This window comes from Ostrea edulis, chromosome 4 (genome assembly GCF_947568905.1).
Source record: "Ostrea edulis chromosome 4, xbOstEdul1.1, whole genome shotgun sequence".
In the NCBI taxonomy this organism is placed as follows: domain Eukaryota; kingdom Metazoa; phylum Mollusca; class Bivalvia; order Ostreida; family Ostreidae; genus Ostrea; species Ostrea edulis.
In genome coordinates this window covers 87,511,872-87,531,688 of record NC_079167.1, presented here as the reverse complement: position 1 = coordinate 87,531,688, position 19,817 = coordinate 87,511,872, and the positions used below count along the sequence as shown (strand labels likewise).

Here is a 19,817-nt window from a genome sequence, read left to right as displayed (position 1 = left end):
TCCTTTTAGGGAGACCTACTATACATGTTGTAGATGTCCAAAGGAGATGAAAAACTGCTTGACACCTTCCTCTACAAGTGTACTAAAAAGATACTGAAAATAGTCCGACCTGTAAAGATTACAAGTGAAAGAGAGAGAACGTACATTAGCCAACATCTGGAAAAGATCAGCAACATCATACGAAATGGATATGGTATGCTGAGAATGAGAACTAATAGACCTAAAACCGGACACTAGAAGGGCGAAAGGTTTTATGAGATTGATCACTGTTCCTCCAGTCCAATTTTCCACATAGAGAGGGAGAACCGATGAATAAGACATAGTTTGTCCATATAATTCCCCCCAATGTTTTCTAGTGAGGACCTTATGTCACGAAGTGTCTGTATGTGTATTGCATATATGTGCATGCATGCATATGTGGCAAAGATTTTTATTTTCTTTATTTAATAAAGAAAGAAAATCACAGTTGAACAGGGAAAATACTACAAATTGAGAACGTGGTTTGTCCATTTAACTCCTCTCAGTTTTTGCTAAGATCCTGTAAAAAACCCAGTCTCAAGATATCCAACAATTTTCTTTAATGTTTCCCAAAATTTATAGGTTCAAGGTTGTTGAACTTAATTTTGTGGAAATATTTTACACCCCGAGTTCTAGGTTTGTCTATCTACCTCCGGACAATTTTAAGCACGGACCTTTTATTCATATGATATGCAAAAGAAAGTACATCGCAGCTTGGTGATGGCTGATACTACCTTAAGTCAAGTTGTACAACTCATTGCTCAAGATGAACAGGCTACATAAGCTTGCAACAGGCGCCCTATGTAACATTCCAGGTAGTCTTGTTAGATACCAAGTAAAATCATGGTACGACAAGGTAATGATGACCTAAAGTCGTACCACACCTTTAGGGCCAGTGAACGTCTGAGAAGTCTTATATTCTTGAATTATCAATTTTTATGGAAATGCACGACTACATAAACTTAATTGATTGATGGAATTTGTTGATGGTGCCAAGTATGCAATCTTAAGATTAGCATCCTCATATATTATAATTTATTCAAATGTTATTTTTCAAGACTTGAAGTCATCAATGTGCACGGTCCGTCATTACACCACTCTTTGTAGCGACACCATAACGACTGTAGCCTAGTACTCCCCTTCTGTAGTGGCTTTTTATGCATATGAAATTACTTATCTTTTTCAAAAGGAATGTCTTTCATGTTTTGATAGAAAAAGGCACATCGTACGTACGTACATTCTACATGGAAATCTACACATTATTCCATGCCCGATGCCGATGGAATTCGGCATATAAAAGATCTTCCACACTTGCTCATTATATACATTGTGAACACCCTGGCAGCTTCAAGCAAGATTTGACAAGAGCAAAATAATATATGATTCTCATATCGTCGAAAAAAATAATGGGCTGTTGTAAGAAATGATGCATCTTCAAAATTTTAACCTAAATAAAATTAACCCCGATCAAATGAGGTTCCATATATTATCCCTCACTCCGGTCCTTGATTTGAAGAAAATTGAATCTACATTACCCGGGGATGCTTGCATATCAATGATGCCAAATCGTGGACCTGCTGTTCAAAAAACTGATACCTAATAATACCCCTCACCCAGAGGGTCACAATTTAACTGAAATGTGTGCTGAGAATGCTTGCATACCAATATGAATGATCATGGCCCTGCTTGTCTTGAGAAAATATTTCCCCTTTTAATCCCATATAAAACTTTACCAGCTATTGTGGTCCAAACCCAATTCTGGGGGCCATGATTTGAACAATATTAAATCTACACTACCCAAGGATGCTTGCATTCTACTAGACTTTGTTGTTCTTGAGAAGATTTTTTCTATAATCCTCAAGCAAAACTTTTGACCCCAAGTGTAGCCCCACCCTACCTCTTGGGGCCATGGTTTAAACAAAATGAAATTTGCACTTCCTGTATGATTAATTATGGCACTCTTGCCCTCGAGATAAAATTTTTCCTGTATATATCCATAAAAACCTTGTTCCCACCTTGTGGCCCCACCCTACATGTATCCCCTTGGGCCCATCGTCGGATCTCATCTTCTACTCACCCCTTGGGCCATAATTTGAACAAACTTGAATATACACCGCCTGAGGATGCTTGCAAAATGACTAACCATGGCCCCGTTCTTGTATTTCCTATATATCCACAAAATGTCACCGTAATATTCCTTTATTTGAACAATTTTGATGCTTTATTGTATGTTTGATTAAAATTAGCCCATTCATTCTGGAGACAAAGTTATTAATTAAAAATGTGTAAAGTTTACAGACAGATAGACGGACAATGGAAAACAGGTGATCAGGAAAGCTCACTTGAGCTTATAGTTCTGGACCCAGTTGCACAAGTGCTAGTTAAGTTTGACAGTTTATAACATCTAGTTAAGACTATATAAATATAAAAGTTAATGTCAAGTTAACTGGTAAAGTTAAGTAACCTTCATGGTCTAGAGGTTAGAGCATTCGCCCCGCATGCGGAAGGCCAGGGTTTAAATCCTGGCCGCGACAGATCTAAGTCGTTAAAACGGGTAGTGACAGTTCCACTGCCAAACGCTCGGCATCAGGTGCGAATGTCACCGGTACTCGGAGAGGACCTTAAAAACGGATGACCCGTGTCACAGTAGGTGTGGCACGCTAAAGAACCCTCGCTGCTCAATGGCCATAAGTGCCAAGCAAAGGCCTAAATTTGAAGCCCTTCACCGGTCTTCGTGACGTCTCCATATGAGTGAAAAATTCTCCAGCAAAACAGTAAACAATATACGATCAACCTACAATGAAAATCATATTAAACCAGCATCACATTAAGAGGGTTTTACTGCAATTTATTTCATAAATCTGATATTAGAGTACAATTCTATGGCAATCGATTTTGAGTACAGTTCTTCTGTACAGTAAATATTTTATACAATTGATCTAAAGTAAATTCTACTACTGAAGTTAGTGATACATTGATATGTATATTTATATCAGAGCATACGACATCAACAAATAGAATATATTTTGTGATTCAAACAGAAAACAGGTGCTAAATTCAACAAATAACACCCTGAAGTATTATGATCGTGGAGTATTTTTTATAAGAGGTTTGTTGGTTTTGCCTCTGAAGCAGTGCATGCACTAGATGAAGGGATTACATTGACTTGCACCTTTTTGGTTGGAGTCATATATTATTACAAAAATAACCAAAAAATTTAAGAAAGTTAGGTCTATTTCAGTTGAGATTATTCCACCCACAAAGATAGACAAATGACATAAAAAACTCATTTCTATCTTTCTTGTCTGCTCTGTAGCCCATTAAAAAAAATCACTAAACTCCAGTTTCTGTAAAGAAATAGACTTCTGTGACATATTCAATCAAAACAAAATTGTGTGCAAATGTATTACTTCCACCGTCAAAAGCAGGCATATTTTCCCTATAATTAGTCAAAAATCTATGAAAATAATCTAAGCAATACAAGAATATATACCAATATAAATGTATGATAAATGAATACTAAGAATATATACCAATATAAATGTATGATAAATGAATACTAAGAATATATACCAATATAAATGTATGATAAATGAATACTAAGAATACAGACACAAGTGATCATTAGATGTAAGGAAAATGTATTCACAGTAGATAATCACACTTTACAAAACAAATTGCATATATCTTTGAAATATCACAAGATTGCTACACGTAGCCATGTTCCCCACCACCGGAAAAAAAGTTGAAGCACAAAAGTCCCATAACTCCTGTACTAAAATCTGTCGAATCAAAACAACGGCGCAATATGATGAACTACATATGGTGACTAACAATCCTACAAAATTTGAACAAAATCCGTTGAGCGGTTTCTGAGGAGTTGCGTCCACAAAGCGTAGGTTCTATAGTGTAGCATGTACAAATTCAACAAAGTTCCGTAACTCCTGTAAAATTTATTGAATCAAAATGATGGCGGAATATGATGAACTACATATGGTGACTAACAATCCTACAAAATTTGAATGAAATCCAGTGAGCAGTTTCTGAGGAGTTGAGTCCACAAAGTGTTTCTGTAGTGTAGCACGTACAAATTCAACAAAGTCCCATAACTCCTGTAAAAATTGTCGAATCAAAATGGCAGCACAATATGATCAACTACACATGGTGACTAACAATCCTAATAATATGGACAAAATCCGTTAAGCGGTTTCTGAGGAGTTGCGTCCACAAAAAGAAGTGGGACGGATGGACGCACGCACGCACGGACACCGGTATTTCTAGCTATGTCCCCTTCCGCGTTGCGGTGGGGGACAAAAATCACCATGGAAAAATAATTAGGTAAATCTCATGTATGTGAAGCACTCTGATAAAAGTACACAATTAATCAATATCCATTCGATTTGTTCCATAATATTTTCCAGCATTTTCTATTGTTTCCAGTGACAAACTTTGAATTCAGGACTGAGATTGAATTACGTGGAGTCCTTTGATTTTAATCCCCCTTTTCTTTAGATTTTCATCCAAGGTTTTTGAGAGTAAAATTTTGTTGATACATGTTCCAGTCTTGTGGAAGAATACTTTACTTTCATCATCATTATAGTAAAATGATGGACACGCTCCAAGGAACATACCATGCAAGATCACCTGACCTTGGTTGTCAAGGTAACAACATGCTCCACCAGAGGCACCATACTCCATGTCAATCAACTTGAGGTGATCAAATTTGTCACTTTCCATGTATATTTTTTCCCCTTCGTCCTTAACCTCCTTAGTGATGATTTTTTCCTTCAGATTATCAACACTTAATGATCTGTTCAAGGTTTCTACAAATCGCCTAGTTTTATCAGCAGTGGAAATCTTCTCCAGCCTAACATGCTCCATATAAAATAAGTCCCCAGACACAGTGGGAGCACTTGCTGTATTCACTTGTCGAATTAAATGCTTGTAATCTCTTCTCCCATTTGAATCAAATTGTAAAATTCTGTACTTGTCAGATGATGTGTTAAATGAAAGAGTGACTAGCGACTCTTTTTCTCTTTTAAACTGAAATTGAAAGCAGGAAGACAAAGAATCAGTAGGCCAAACAAAATAGGGCAAATCTTGGCCTGCTTCAGACAATTTCCATGTCCTCGATTTCTGTCCCTCAGCTCTCCATGTGAGTGTTTCCCCATCCTTTGTCACAATCAGATTGTAGTATCTAAACTTTGTCTCCCTATCAGTGCTTTTGATATCCAGTTTCCGTTTCATCAGAATGTTCACTGACCATTTGTCATCACTTCCTCTTTCTAGACGAATGCTTTCTTTTCTTTTCTCTCTAAAATATCTTCCCCATTTCCTTTTCATCTTCCCCCCCTTGTCATTATCTGCAGATCTCTCCTCCATGTTGGGATCTTGATCTTGTAAACAGCATTGATCTTCGTTAGGTGTGTCACATATTGGTAAATTTATTTTCACAGTTTTGCAAGAATTATTTTTCTCGTCCTCCTCCAATACAATTTTGACAAGTTCCTCTTTCTCCAAACACAAAAGAAACTCTTCACTACCATACTTAACCTTTCCTTTCATACAACTGTAATGCAGCGAAAGATTCCCCATGCTATCTTTCTGTAGTGTAAATGAAACATCATGCAAATGACATGCTTCACCCAACCTTAGAGAGTACACCGGGGATTTTTTTCCATCAGGTTTGTGTTGAAAATTAGCTTCTATATTTTCCCAATCCATCTTTCCTTTACCTTCCATTTTCTCTAATCCCTTCTCTGATTTCAAATAAAGTATACCATCTGTGATTTCTAATGGTACATATACTTGTTCACACACAACAGACAAATATAAAGGCCTAGTTTTTTCTACTACAACAAGGGCACAATCCAATTTTTTCAATCTCAAACTGCCTTTTCCATCTTTTCCACCGTCAGCAGTTACCTCACAAGCAATGCTTGTTTGTTCACGTCTTGATGTAATAATCATCCTGTAGGGCTTGGAAGACCCTGCTGCTGCTGCTGGAATTGGTATCTGTAAGCTTTTTCTCTTTGGCATTCCAGAGTGACTAAACTCTTTCAAACTATATTCCCGCCAATCATCAATGTTCAAGCTGTCCACCGAGATCAGCAACTTTTTAGAAGTCGACTCCTTCTCAGCTTCTGGTAGTTCTGCCTTCAACTCAGTTCCCTCACATACAAAGAATTGGCTTTTGGCATTTACTTTTATTCGTGTTTTTTTGTCTGCTTTGTGATGGTAAAGATCTCCTTCACTGTAGCTCCTTTTTATTAAACACTTTGTTTCATCATCCATTTCATACTTGTGCCTGTAAACACTGCAAGGGACCCTTTTCTTCAAAGACTCGGGGATATGTCTAAGTATTACATCATTGTTTCTTGATACTGCATGCATCAGCGCATGAATATGAAAATTTACAACAAATTTCTTTTTTTCATCATTAGCAAGAAGTTTTACAAAGTTCTCGATAGTTAAAGTCCTCCTGAAGGGATGAGCTGCAACATACATGTGATCCTTGTTGTTTCTTGTTAAATCAATTGCCATGGGCACTAGCTTTTGGCTGCTGAATAGTTCCTGGTCTTCTTTTAAATTCCCTGATTCAGCAATTCTAAGCAAAGCAAAATCGTGTACATGATCCATCAGCAACACTTTGTCCACATAATACCTGCAGCAGTTTTCTCTAAAGTGGTCTGAAATTTAAAATGCACATAGAATATATATTTGACACTGTTGTGCAATCATGCCGTAAATCTGGGGGGTTTTTTTTGTTGTCGATCAAGTTCTAGTGTTTTTGCGAGTCAGTTGGATTCGCAAAAATATTTTTCTCAAAACTAACTCTTTTGTAAAAAAAATTCTAGATCCACCAATTCGATGGTCAGTTTGGTATATTGTCACGCTTGGCATTACTTTTAAAAGCTAGAAAAAGACATGATTAAATTTTGTAATTTAGTTTTCAATGCACCCACGCCTTGCGAGGGTCTTTATCAGTATATAAAGAAATGTCTGCTGGGTTGACAGAACTGAATTAATGACATAAATTCGTATGATGGAATTTATTTGTCGATTTATATTTAGCTCCAGCATAAATTCGCAAAAATAAGAAACACAAAAATAAATACCGGTATATAGGCTTTTTACTCAAATTCGCAAAAATAAATTGACGCAAAAATATCCAGATTTACAGTACATTACAGAAATATTTGTGTTCTAAACTTGAAATGTTGGTAGAATGTCCATATAACAAAGCATGGGCTAGATTAAAAATGCTGTATTGCCACACATATAATGGCCAGATTCTCCATTTACCATGAACATCCTTTGTGTAGTTTGTGTGTATCCTCATCTCATTTGGCTGCAAGTTCACAAGGTCCTCATCCTTAATATTTTCAAGTTTTTCTATTTCTGAAAATACATTCAGGAATGTTAGATGCAGAGGCATTGGTGTATCTGTTCTTTAAAGTATCTACAGATTCTGAGATTAAATTTCTTAAGCAACCTCAGTTGGAGGGGGGGGGGTGTACATGTTTGGATTTTTTTCAGGAAAATAATTGTCCCCTGTTTGAAAGACAAACCAAGGAAAACAAGAAATGTTTGTAAAACATGTATGCCCCCCATGGTGCAAAATTGAAAAGGGTTATACACATGCATCATTTAATTGATAGTAGTGCCAAACCAATTCAAGATATTGAGCAGACAGTATCTTCCTATGTCCCCAGTGGATTGACCTTGTGACCTATAAATCAATAGGGGTCACCCACTCCTTATGCTGTACCAAGTCTGGTGTTAATTATAAACCCTTGACCTCTGACAAGGTGACTTCAGAATTAATAGGGGATCATCTACCCCTTAAGATGTACCAGTGTACCAAGTTTGATGTCTGTCAAGCAAAGGGTTCTCCAGATATTGAGCAGACAGTATATTCCCATATTCAGTTTGACCCTTGACCTTTAAGCATGACCTCAAAATCAATAGGGGTCATCTTCTCCTGAAGATGTACCAGTGTGCCAAGTTTGATGTCTGTCAAGCAAAGGGTTCTCTAGACATTGAACAGACAGTATATTCCTTTGTCCAGTTTGACCCTTGACCTTTCAGTATATTCCTTTGTCCAGTTTGACCCTTGACCATGTGACCTAAAAATCAATAGAGGCCATTTACTCCTTACGATGTACCAGTGTACCAAGTTTGATGTCTGTCAAGCAAAGGGTTCTCAAAATATTGAGCGGACAATGCCTTCCCATCTCCAGAGTGGATTGACCCTTGCCTTAAAAATCAATATGGGTCCTCTTCTACTCATAACCAACCCATACATGAAATATCATTACAAGCAAGTGAATGGCTCTCAAGATATTGAGCAGACAACATGTGGTCTACTGACCGACATTCAGACCGATCGACAGGTGCACAGCAATATGCCCCTCTTCTTTGAAGGGGGGCATAAATATTTATATTTTTCTGTTTTACACATGTATTTCAAAAATATATATACATGTACCAATTTAATATACAAAAACGTAATTAATGACCAATAAGTTATCTAAACATAACAGCTGAAAATCACCTGACCTTGACTTTTCTCCATATTTTCATTTTTGAACAATGGTAAAGAGAAATAGTCCAAAAAGGACAAACTCAAAACCATCATAAATATATACAGTAAAATATCTGTATCTCGAATATGGTTTGTCTCAAATACCCCGCTTGAGTCGAAGTCGACCGTCAGTCCCAGCCGTTTTCCCTATATAAAATTTAAAAAAAAAAAACCCTGATATTTCGAACACGGTAATCTCGAATACCCCGCTTATGTCGAAGTATTTTAAAGGTCCCATGCCCTAAATTCACCTGGTTTATCTCGAAGTGCAGTCAATTTTCCGCTCTGCTTACCATACCTGGCGTCGTTAAGTCACACATCTACGCCCATGGCTACATCAATTATAATTAATGACCACTAATCCATGCTCGCCTTTTCCGAGTAGACACGGGTCGCAATAATTGGTTCAACAGCTTGGGTGATTAATTAGTGAAGCCTTCCAACATTACGGATTAAGTCCACCGCCAATTATGAACCGACACACCCCCGATTCCGGGGATGGTGTTTTGAATGATACACTCTATATCATTAACAAGTGGGTTACATGTAGATAAACCCACAAAATTGTCGAAGTGCGCTTGAAGCTAAAGCTCATACATGTAATAACGATAATGCATTTAATAATACACGCTTCATCATTAAAAGTAGAACAGAGAAAACACGAAAATCTTCAAAGTGAACAAAAATCAAACACTTTGGATCACAGCAGTATGTAAATAGAGACCCATGAAATTTTCATCATTCGACAACATGTCTCAAGACAGTAAAGACAAGCTGCTAATCCCAGGCATTAATCGACAACATGTCTCACGACAGTAAAGACAAGCTGCTAATCCCAGGCATTAATCGACAACATGTCTCACGACAGTAAAGACAAGCTGCTAATCCCAGGCATTAATCGACAACATGTCTCACGACAGTAAAGACAAGCTGCTAATCCCAGGCATTAATCGACAACATGTCTCACGACAGTAAAGACAAGCTGCTAATCCCAGGCATTAATCGACAACATGTCTCACGACAGTAAAGACAAGCTGCTAATCCCAGGCATTAAATGAGAGTCACATACCATAGAAACATAGATCAAGCTATTGCAGATGTAGAGGAAGGAATTGACAGTAAGGCGGCCATCGCTAAAAAATATGAAATCCCTCCAAACACATTATCAACATGGATAAAAAATGCTGAAAAAATAAAAGATGCTTACGATCAGAATAGCTCTGGTCCTCAAAGAAAAAAGATGAGAACAGCGACTTTCAAAGATACTGATCAAGCAGTTCTACAATGGTTGAAGTCAGCCAGAGACCAGAATATCCCAGTATCCAGGCACCTTCTTATCGCCAAAGCACAAGAGTTTGCCTCTCAGCTTGGCAAAGAGTTCAAGTGTACTAGTGGGTGGTTTCAACATTTTAAACAACGTCATAACATCACATTTAAGTGTGTACGTGGCAAATCCAAAGCAGTAGATGACAATACAGAATTGATGTTTGAGTGGTCTTCCACTCTGAAAACGATCGTAGCTGAACATGGTCCAAATGACATTTTCAATGCAGATGAAACTGGCTTGTTTTTTGTGCCTTCTGTTTGATAAAACTGGAGTTTAAAGGGGTAAAATGCCATGGTGGCAAAAACAGCAAGGAACGTTTAACTGTAATGGTTTGTGCCAATATGGCGGGCTCTGAAAAGATACCTTTACTCGTTATTGGAAAGTAAAAGAACCCACGATGTTTTAAAAACATCAAGACCCTGCCCACCTCCTATGAAGCAAACAAGAAAGCTTGGATAACATCCGATCTTTTTGAAGTGTGGATTAGAAAACTCGACAGGTGATCTCAACACCAAAAGAGAAGAGTATCCATGATTATTGATAATTGCGCATCCCAAATTCATTGGTCTAAAAGTGATCAATTCGCCTCTTCTTTTTGCCCCCAAACACTACAAGCAAGATGCAGCCAATGGACCAAGGTATTATCCAGAATCTCAAAGTTTACTATAGAAAACAAGTCATTCTAAAGCAGCTTAGGGCAATTGAAAACAAAACAGAACTTAAAATCATTGTGCTAGATGCCCTGAGAATGTTAAACAGCGTCTGGGACAAAGTAACAGCGACTACTATTAAAACTGTTTCCTGCATGCAAATTTTTCAGACATTGACTCAGAAACTACAGACGAAGAAGACCCTGAAGATGACATCCCCCTAGCTGCACTTCATCTACGAGTTCCCTTCGAGGATTATGTAATTGTTGATGAAGATCTCAACATAGTGGAATCAACAACAGAGAGGGACATTGTAGAGGCTATTAAAGAAGCCAGAAATGAAGAGAAAGAAGAAGAGGAAGAAGGAGAAATTGAGCTACCAAGGAAAAAGCCCACCATAACAGAGGCCAGACACCCTGTTGAGGTTTTACAGCACTGAATTGAAAAGTCTGATAATACGGAAGAACTTGTTCCGGGAATTCAGAGAATTGATCGCCGCATTACTAGAGAGGAATTGCGGTCAACAATCCTTCAACAGACCTCCATTACGCTGTTCTTCGGGGACTTAGATGCTGTCAGAAAAGTTCATTGAATGAAACATTGTAGAACATTTCAAACGTTGTCTGAATTTTCCGTATCTTTGTAGTATTGTATAAAATAGCATGCATATTAGTTGTACTTAATAAGATAATGTATTTAATAAACATAAAAAGTTCTTTTTAAAAATCCGTCTTTTTTGTTTCTTACGTGATAGGTTCTTTCACTACAACGCAATAGCTATATACATCCCAGTTGGGCCTGGACATCAGTAAAGTAAGATCATCTTAATTTTGAAAGAAATTGTGAATTCAATGGGATGTTTATAGATATGGAAAAAAAACAATGAAATGTTTGCCTTTGAAATTCCACAATATTAATTTATCAACTTGCATTATAAGAAACGACAACAGGGATGTTGTTTATAATGCAAGTCCCATACTATGAATCAAATATCCTCCTTCAAAAAAAAATTCAAGATCAATTTTGGATATCTCGAATCCCCGGATATCTCCAAGTTTTTTTTCGAAGTCCCTCAAACTTCGAGATAGAGATATTTTACTGTATGTATAAGCATTGTTTATTATACTACTCAAAGAAAAGGTAAAAAATAAACCAGAAACCATTTGCAAACAATTTCAGATATACAAAAAATAAGGTCTTCATTCTGTGTTGCAACTGACAAGCAATGGATTTCAATAGAAATTAAGCAGAAAACACAATGGTTGTACATGTAAATATAACATGACTCTGGAGGAGATTATAAAGTAGTGCTGTATAAAACTCCCAATCTGTGGCTGCTGACATGGTTTAAACAAACTTTAATCTACTCATATACGATGATGAACAATCTTCAATCAGAGATAAGCTAAGATATTGCAAACTATGAAAAAATAAGATGTGTTTGTGAAACACAAATGCCCCCGATAATGGCCAATTCCGAAGATGGCCAAGGTCACAAGGGCAAATATCTTGGTACCAGTAGAAAGATCTTGTCACAAGAAATGCTCATGTACAATATGAAAGTTCTAATATTTACCATTTAGAAGTTATGACCAATGTAAAAAAAAAATTAAAGTAGGTCAAATGTCAAGGTCAAAAGGTTTAGTACCCACGGAAAGGTCTGGTCATAAGGAATACTCATGTGAAATATTAACTCTTTCAGCCCCAGCTGCCTAATCTAAGATAAGCCTCAACAGTGTTTTGCTGCCTGCGCTCCAGACAAATTCTTATCGGACTCCCTGCTGCTGATGAGTTATCAACACACAGTAGATAGAGACTCATTAAATCTTTGTTTATGAACACATACACGTTTCTTACATTTTCAGGTTATAAAGAAGAAAAATTATAGATTCTAATGATATAAAAATTATCTTATTATCTTGATATAAAAGCATTAAACTTTGACTATAAAATAAAAAATACCCTTTTCTCAACACAGTATTTTAATATTTCCACTATATACATACACTACAAACACAAGCAAAGTAACTTTTTACTGTCCATAAATAGATTTAAACTGTCGTAAGTGGTATGGCTTAAAACAGTCACTACACGAATTAATGTTGCACTCAGTGCAGCCACTCAAAGGCTCCCATCTGATCCCCTGACTGGCACAATTCTTGCACCTCCTCTTCTTGGGCATGGTATATGGCCAGTGATGATCTTTTGACTGTTCAGGATTAAAATCTGATTTTCTCTTTCTTTTTGATGTGAATGTATCTATCAACTGGTGTGCTAAATTCAATCTAAATTCAAGCTGGTTTCTTTGCCTGATTTTGTTTGTCTTTGTTTTGACAACATGATTAGGGGACTCTCGCATCAAGATGTATGCATTCACAATGCACACATCAAAAAGGAAGAACTACTTCCACCATTTTAGACTTTTTCTTGCAATGTTGTACGTTGATCTCAGCTGATCGGCATCAGATCAACACCATTCATGTGTGCATTGTAGAGTTTCACTTCTATCAGACATGAGACTTTCTTCATGGAGCCATCCTTCTGTTTTCTGGTAACTTGCTGGCCCTCTTCTTTTATCCCTCCACACTGTCGCAACTAAATTTCCTTTCTGCTTCTGTACAAGATCTCTCTGATTTTTCAATTCTATTTTATCCAAGTCCTTCGGCATCCCCTTCTGATTCAATTTTACAGTGGTTCCTTTTCCCCATAGCTTCAAGAAGAGATCCGGTGATGTGAAGAAGCTATCACAGTACACATCATGGCCAAGGTCCAGGATAAGTTCCACCAGGTCCATCACTACTCTCCCTCCTAGATTGACCTCCGGAATTTTGTTTTGTTTTCCCGTGTACACTTTGAAATCATTGAGAGATCCATTTGATGGATCGGCTCAAACCCACACTTTTATGCCACGCTTTGTGGGTTTCAATGGCATATATTGCTTGAATCCAAGCCTCCCTAAAAAGCCTATCATGGCTTCATCTATGGATTGTATTCCCGCTTGAAATTTACACATAGGGCCTCAAGGATTGGTCTTACAATGGACAAGTTGGTCATGTCCTGGTTGATTCTTAGGAGGGTTTGTTGAAGTGTCAGCAACATGAAAGTAGCGTTGTATACTTTCAAAACCTGGTCCGAGTAAACCTCTCTTCAATGCAAGATAAATGAAAAAGTTTGTTCCTAGACCAATACAAGTCCTGAAACAATGTCCATCGCAATCAAGCACCCCAAGAATGCTCGCATCTCCTTGGGAGTTGTTTTGTACCAACTTGGATTTGCTTTCGATCGTAATGCAAGCTCTGCATATCTGTTACTTTCGTTAGACAGAATCGTACACATATCAGTAGGGAAATCTATTTCCTTTTTGTACTCCTGTAATTCACGGGTGGGACCAGGTCGTGGGCCTGTGAATGCAGGAAAATTTATTTGTCGCAAATTGTCACTCCGGCGATTGTAATCTGCCAGTACGTCATCATCACTACTTTCACTTTCTTCGTCCAATTCACTGTCAATGTCCGATATTTCTAAATCAGATCCTGCCGTTTCTGCATCATCTAATTCTAATAAATGTGCAACATATTTTGTTTCTGCTTCTTCAATATCTCTTAAGGTAAAACCTTCAAATTCTTTGCCACTATCGCCACTCTGAACATCTGCTGCCATTACGATCAACATCTGTTTAGACGCTTCACAATTTCTTTGTCTATGTTTATCATGAATAAATTATATCAACAACACCAAAACATTTATAAACCTTTATTCTATTGGTTTAAATACCCAAAGTCCGACATTTTCTTTTTATCCCACCAATCAGAGCTTGTATAACTACCCAGTAATTGTGCGAGTATAGTCGTCATTGGCCACAGACAGTGGGGTTTTTCCCGACGACTATACTCATGACTGCAGATAAAGGCGCTATCAATACGATAAGTATAGTCGTCAGTGGGGGCTGAATGAGTTAAAGCTCTATCACTTACTGTTCAAAAGTTATTAGCAAGGTTAAAGTTTTCAAAAAGTAGGTCAAACTCCAAGGTCAAATTCAGTGGTAAAAAATGTTGGTACCCACGAAAAGTTCTTATCACAAGGACTACTCATGTGAAATATCAAAGCTCTATCATTTACTGTTCAAAAGTTATAAGCAAGGTTAAAGTTTTCAAAAAGTAGGTCAAACTCCAAGGTCAAAGTCAGTGGTAAAAAATGTTGGTACCCACGGAAAGGTCTTGTCATAAGGAATACTCATGTGAAATATCAAAGCTCTATCACTTACTGTTCAAAAGTTATTAGCAAGGTTAAATTTTCAGACAGAATTACAGACAGGACAAAAACAATATGCCCCCGATCTTCGATCTCGGGGGCATAAAAAAGATCAAAATTATACATCTGTTTTCCTGTATTGCAGTACTCATACAGAAACATACATACATACCATCTTTCATCTCCTCTAATACTTCAGTTTTCTTCGCTTCCATTGTTCTGATGTTAAGTGAATCTGAAATGGAGTGTTCATCAATCTGTCAAATTTACAGCAGAATTCTCTTCAATGCAAGAAGACATAAAACAAATCTTAAGCAGTCATTTTGTAAAATTGTTGGTTTACTTTCATGTGCAACAAAAATCAAACCACTATCCCTGAGTCCTGCCTACTGTGATATCTGAGGCATGAGTTGGACCAATAAGGTGTGAATTTCAATTTCACTTCTTTTGGAAAGTGGAAGCAGATTCAAAACAGCTAATTCTAATATCAGATTGAGAGATAAATCTCCAATAGGTTAGAATAGCTCAGTAGGACTCAGAATACGGTGTATCAAATCCAGCTCGAGATGAGGGATATCCTCAATAGCTTAGAATAGCTCAATAGGACTCAGAATACGGTGTATCAAATCCAGCTCGAGATGAGGGATATCCTCAATAGCTTAGAATAGCTCAATAGGATTCAGAATACAATTTTATCAAATCCAGCTCGAGATGAGGGATATCCTCAATAGCTCAGAATAGCTCAATAGGACTCAGAATACGGTTTATCAAATCCAGCTCGAGATGAGGGATATCCTCAATAGCTTAGAATAGCTCAATAGGACTCAGAATATGGTTTATCAAATCCAGCTTGAGATGAGGGATATCCTCAATAGCTTAGAATAGCTCAATAACACTCAGAATATGGCCTGTATAACTACCCAGTAATTGTGCGAGCATAGTCGTCATTGGCCACAGACAGTGGGGTTTTCCCGACGACTAAACTCATCACTGCAGATAAACGCGCTATAAATACGACGAGTATAGTTGTCAGTGGGGCTGAATGAGTTAAAGCTCTATCACTTACTGTTAAAAAGGTATTAGCAAGGTTAAAGTTTTCATAAAGTAGGTCAAACTCCAAGGTCAAGGTCAGTGGTAAAAAATATTGGTACCCACGGAAAGGTCTTATCACAAGGACTACTCATGTGAAATATCAAAGCTCTATCACTCACTGTTCAAAAGTTATAAGCAAGGTTAAAATGTTCAAAAAAGTAGGTCAAACTCCAAGGCCAAGGTCACAGGGTAAAAAATATTGGTACCCACGGAAAGGTCTTGTCACAAGGAATACTCATGTGAAATATCAAAGCTCTATCTCTTATTGTTCAAAAGCTATAAGCAAGGTTAAAGTTTACAAAATGTAGGTCAAACTCCAAGGTCAAATTCACAGGGTCAAAAATGTTGGTACCCACGGAAAGGTCTTGTCACAAGGAATACTCATGTGAAATATCAAAGCTCAAGCACTTACTGTTCAAAAGTTATTAGCAGGGTTAAAGTTTCAGACAGAATTACAGAATGACAGTCAGGACAAAAACAATATGCCCCCGATCTTCGATCTCGGGGGCATAAAAAAGATCAAAATTATACATCTGTTTTCCTGTATTGCAGTACTCATACAGAAACATACATACATACCATCTTTCATCTCCTCTAATACTTCAGTTTTCTTCGCTTCCATTGTTCTGATGTTAAGTGAATCTGAAATGGAGTGTTCATCAATCTGTCAAATTTACAGCAGAATTCTCTTCAATGCAAGAGGACATAAAACAAATCTTAAGCAGTCATTTTGTAAAATTGTTGGTTTACTTTCATGTGCAACAAAAATCAAACCACTATCCCTGAGTCCTGCCTACTGTGATATCTGAGGCATGAGTTGGACCAATAAGGTGTGAATTTCTATTTCACTTCTTTTGGAAAGTGGAAGCAGATTCAAAACAGCTAATTCTAATATCAGATTGAGGGATATCTCCAATAGCTTAGAATAGCTCAATAGGACTCAGAATATGGTTTATCAAATCCAGCTTGAGATGAGGGATATCCTCAATAGCTTAGAATAGCTCAATAGGACTCAGAAATACAGTTTATCAAATCCAGCTATTAAAATTGAAGCATAGGTCTGGTGCTTATGACGCTTCTTAATTTGATCAGGCGATGTTTCACGCAAAATTTCATCCATAAACAATTACAATTATTAATTCAACTCTGATTCTATGCATAAGTACTCTGAAGTTGATATTAAACAGACAATTGTGCTTTTTAGCATCAAACAAAATACTGTTTAATGTGGCACATATACCTATTTAAAAATATATTACATGTCTTGTACTCAATCTACTTTTAAGACTTAATGATATTATACATTTATTGCATGATAGTGAGGGAGATATGAAGATTTATTCACCCAAGAAAAATCATATTCCCCGAGGGCAATATGATTTTTCTTGGGTGAATAAATCTTCATATCTCCCGAACATTCATGCAATAAATTGTTTATTATACCGAAACAAAGCAAGACCACAAAATTGTATTTGAGATTGGAGTTTACTCATCTATACATCGTACATGTATGTAGCTGAGATCGCCCTAACAGTAACATCAAGCCGCCAACGTATATATAGAAGGTACAAACAGCGAAACACAGTGACATGATAACCAGTTTTTGTATTTCCATTCTCCTTGAATGCTGATTTACTTGCATGTTTTTATATCAACCAAAATCAGTCGATTTTAAAACTGTATATCAGAGACCCACATATTTTGTGCCTTACGAACTATGAAAGTAGAATGGTTCGGACTTATTGTGACGTCATAATACACTTCGTCTACTTTGACGTTAAATTTATGGAAAATGCACGAAGCTGCCCAAGGGGAAATATGATAGGGAGATATGATGTTTGAGAGGGAGATATGAAGTTTTGTCTTCCCTGGCACGTGACTGTCTAGACCAATCAGATTACGCATTGCATAGAATTCTCATACTGAGGTATAATAATATACATTTATTGCATGATAGTGTGGGAGATATGAAGGTTTATTCACCCAAGAAAAATCATATTCCCCGAGGGTGAATAAATCTTCATATCTCCCAAACATTCATGCAATAAATTGTTTATTATACCGAAACAAAGCAAGACTACAAAAGTGCATTTGATGAGTCCGTTCATCTCTACATTGAATGTAGCTGAGATCACCATAGCAGTAATACCGAGCCGTCAACGTATTATGGTAAAAGGTAAAAACAACGAAATACAGTGATATGATAACCAGTTTTCAGTTTTTGTATTTCCATTCTCCTTGAATGCTGATTTACTTGCATGTTTGTTTTTGTATCAATGCAAACCAGGCGATTTAACTGTGTATCAGAGACCCGCCGCATATTTTGTGCCTTATGAACTTGGAAGTCGAATGACTCGGACTTATTGTGACATCACAATAAACTTCGTCATCGTTGATGTTGAATTCATGGAAAATGTAGGCGGCTGCTCAAGGGATGAAATATGATAGGGAGCTATGATGTTTGAGAGGGAGATATGAAGTTTTGTCATCCCAGGCACGTGACCGTCTAAACCAATCAGATTGCGCGTTGCATAGAATTCTCATAGTGAGGTATAATAATGAATTTCTATGATTATCGATCACGATTGGAATCATGTATGTCCCATGTATTGCAGGCAGTGATGACAACAATTTTCTTAAGTAAACTCAGTTCAATGCCATACTGAGATTTTCAGCAAAAATGCAACATACCCAAATCAAAATCTTTAATAAACTCTACAAATTTCGTTGAAAACTTTCTCTTTTCTGCAACTTCATTGTGTCTCCTCTGCTTCAGCTGACAAAACATCTTCTTGATTGTTTTCTTCCTTTTCTGTTGTGCTTCCTCTTCCTGTTGCTCCTCTCTTTTGGATGCGAAATATTCTTGACAATACGATTGCACTCGATCCCATGTTCCCGTAGAAGATGATTTGTCTAGTACATGTAAAACAAAGAAGGGTATCAGTGATATTGCTCACTTGAACAAGAGGCCCACAGGCCTTATCGGTCACCTGAGTACTAGTGAAAAAGTATCACTACTTCCACAGGCCTTATTGGTCACCTGAGTACTAGTGAAAAAGTATCACTACTCCAAAGGGCTATGAAATCTAGAAATCTAGAAAAAAAATTCCTGTTCAGAATCTAAGCTAAATTCTAATGTTCAGCAAAAGTATAAAACAAGATGTGTTCTTAAAACTTAAATGCTCTCAAAAGTGCATACACTGATGAAAGGCTTTACATAATATAATAGGTGTATCAACATTAAACATTAAATGATAACTAATTTCGACCCATCCTAAAGTCAAAACCCTGGGTTATAAAATTCACCATTTTTTTTAACATCCTTTTCTGCTATTCCTAAGTAAGCATTTAAATTTTATACAGTATCAGCAAACTTACACATAAATACTATAATATACTAAGTTTGGCCCCATCTGAGGACCAGACCCCCTACCCCAGGGATCATCAAATTTACACTTTTGGTAAAGGACTACCTGCTCTTTCTAAATATCCATTTAGTTTCAATTTAGTATCAATTACACTAATTTAAAAGAAGATGTTATTTAAGTGCTTTACACATAAACACTATATAGCAAGTTTGGCCCTGCTCTGGGGTCAGAACCCCTATCCCGGGAATCCTGAAATTTACAATTTCTGTAGAGGCCTTCCTGCTCTACATCACTATGCATTTCCATCACTATGCATTTAGTTTTCTTAAATGTGTGGTTTTAGAGAAGAAGATTTTTAAAAATTGGTTAATTTGAGCAGTTTTTGCCCCACCCCTAAGACCCCAGGGGTGCAGGAATTCTGAAATTTAAAGTTTATTCCCCCCTTGTTCCAAAGATGTTTCATACCAAATTTGAAAACAAATGAAATAGTAATCACAAAAGTTAAAAATTTCTATTGTTTACCA

General features: G+C 37.0%; 1 protein-coding gene across 1 annotated transcript in view; it reads right to left on the bottom strand.

Annotated features, from left to right (window-relative positions):
• Positions 1–2,845: 2,845 nt before the first annotated feature.
• LOC125668178 (uncharacterized) overlaps positions 2,846–19,817 on the bottom strand; it is a 62,362-nt gene continuing 45,390 nt past the window's right edge. Inside the window, exons 10-14 of the mRNA XM_056164121.1 lie at positions 18,617–18,838; positions 16,505–16,567; positions 15,006–15,068; positions 7,324–7,419; positions 2,846–6,707 (exon numbers count right to left, since the gene is read on the bottom strand). Coding sequence (XP_056020096.1) covers positions 4,474–6,707; positions 7,324–7,419; positions 15,006–15,068; positions 16,505–16,567; positions 18,617–18,838 — 2,678 coding nt within the window. The 3' untranslated portion in view covers positions 2,846–4,473. The remainder of the gene's footprint in view (positions 6,708–7,323; positions 7,420–15,005; positions 15,069–16,504; positions 16,568–18,616; positions 18,839–19,817) is intronic.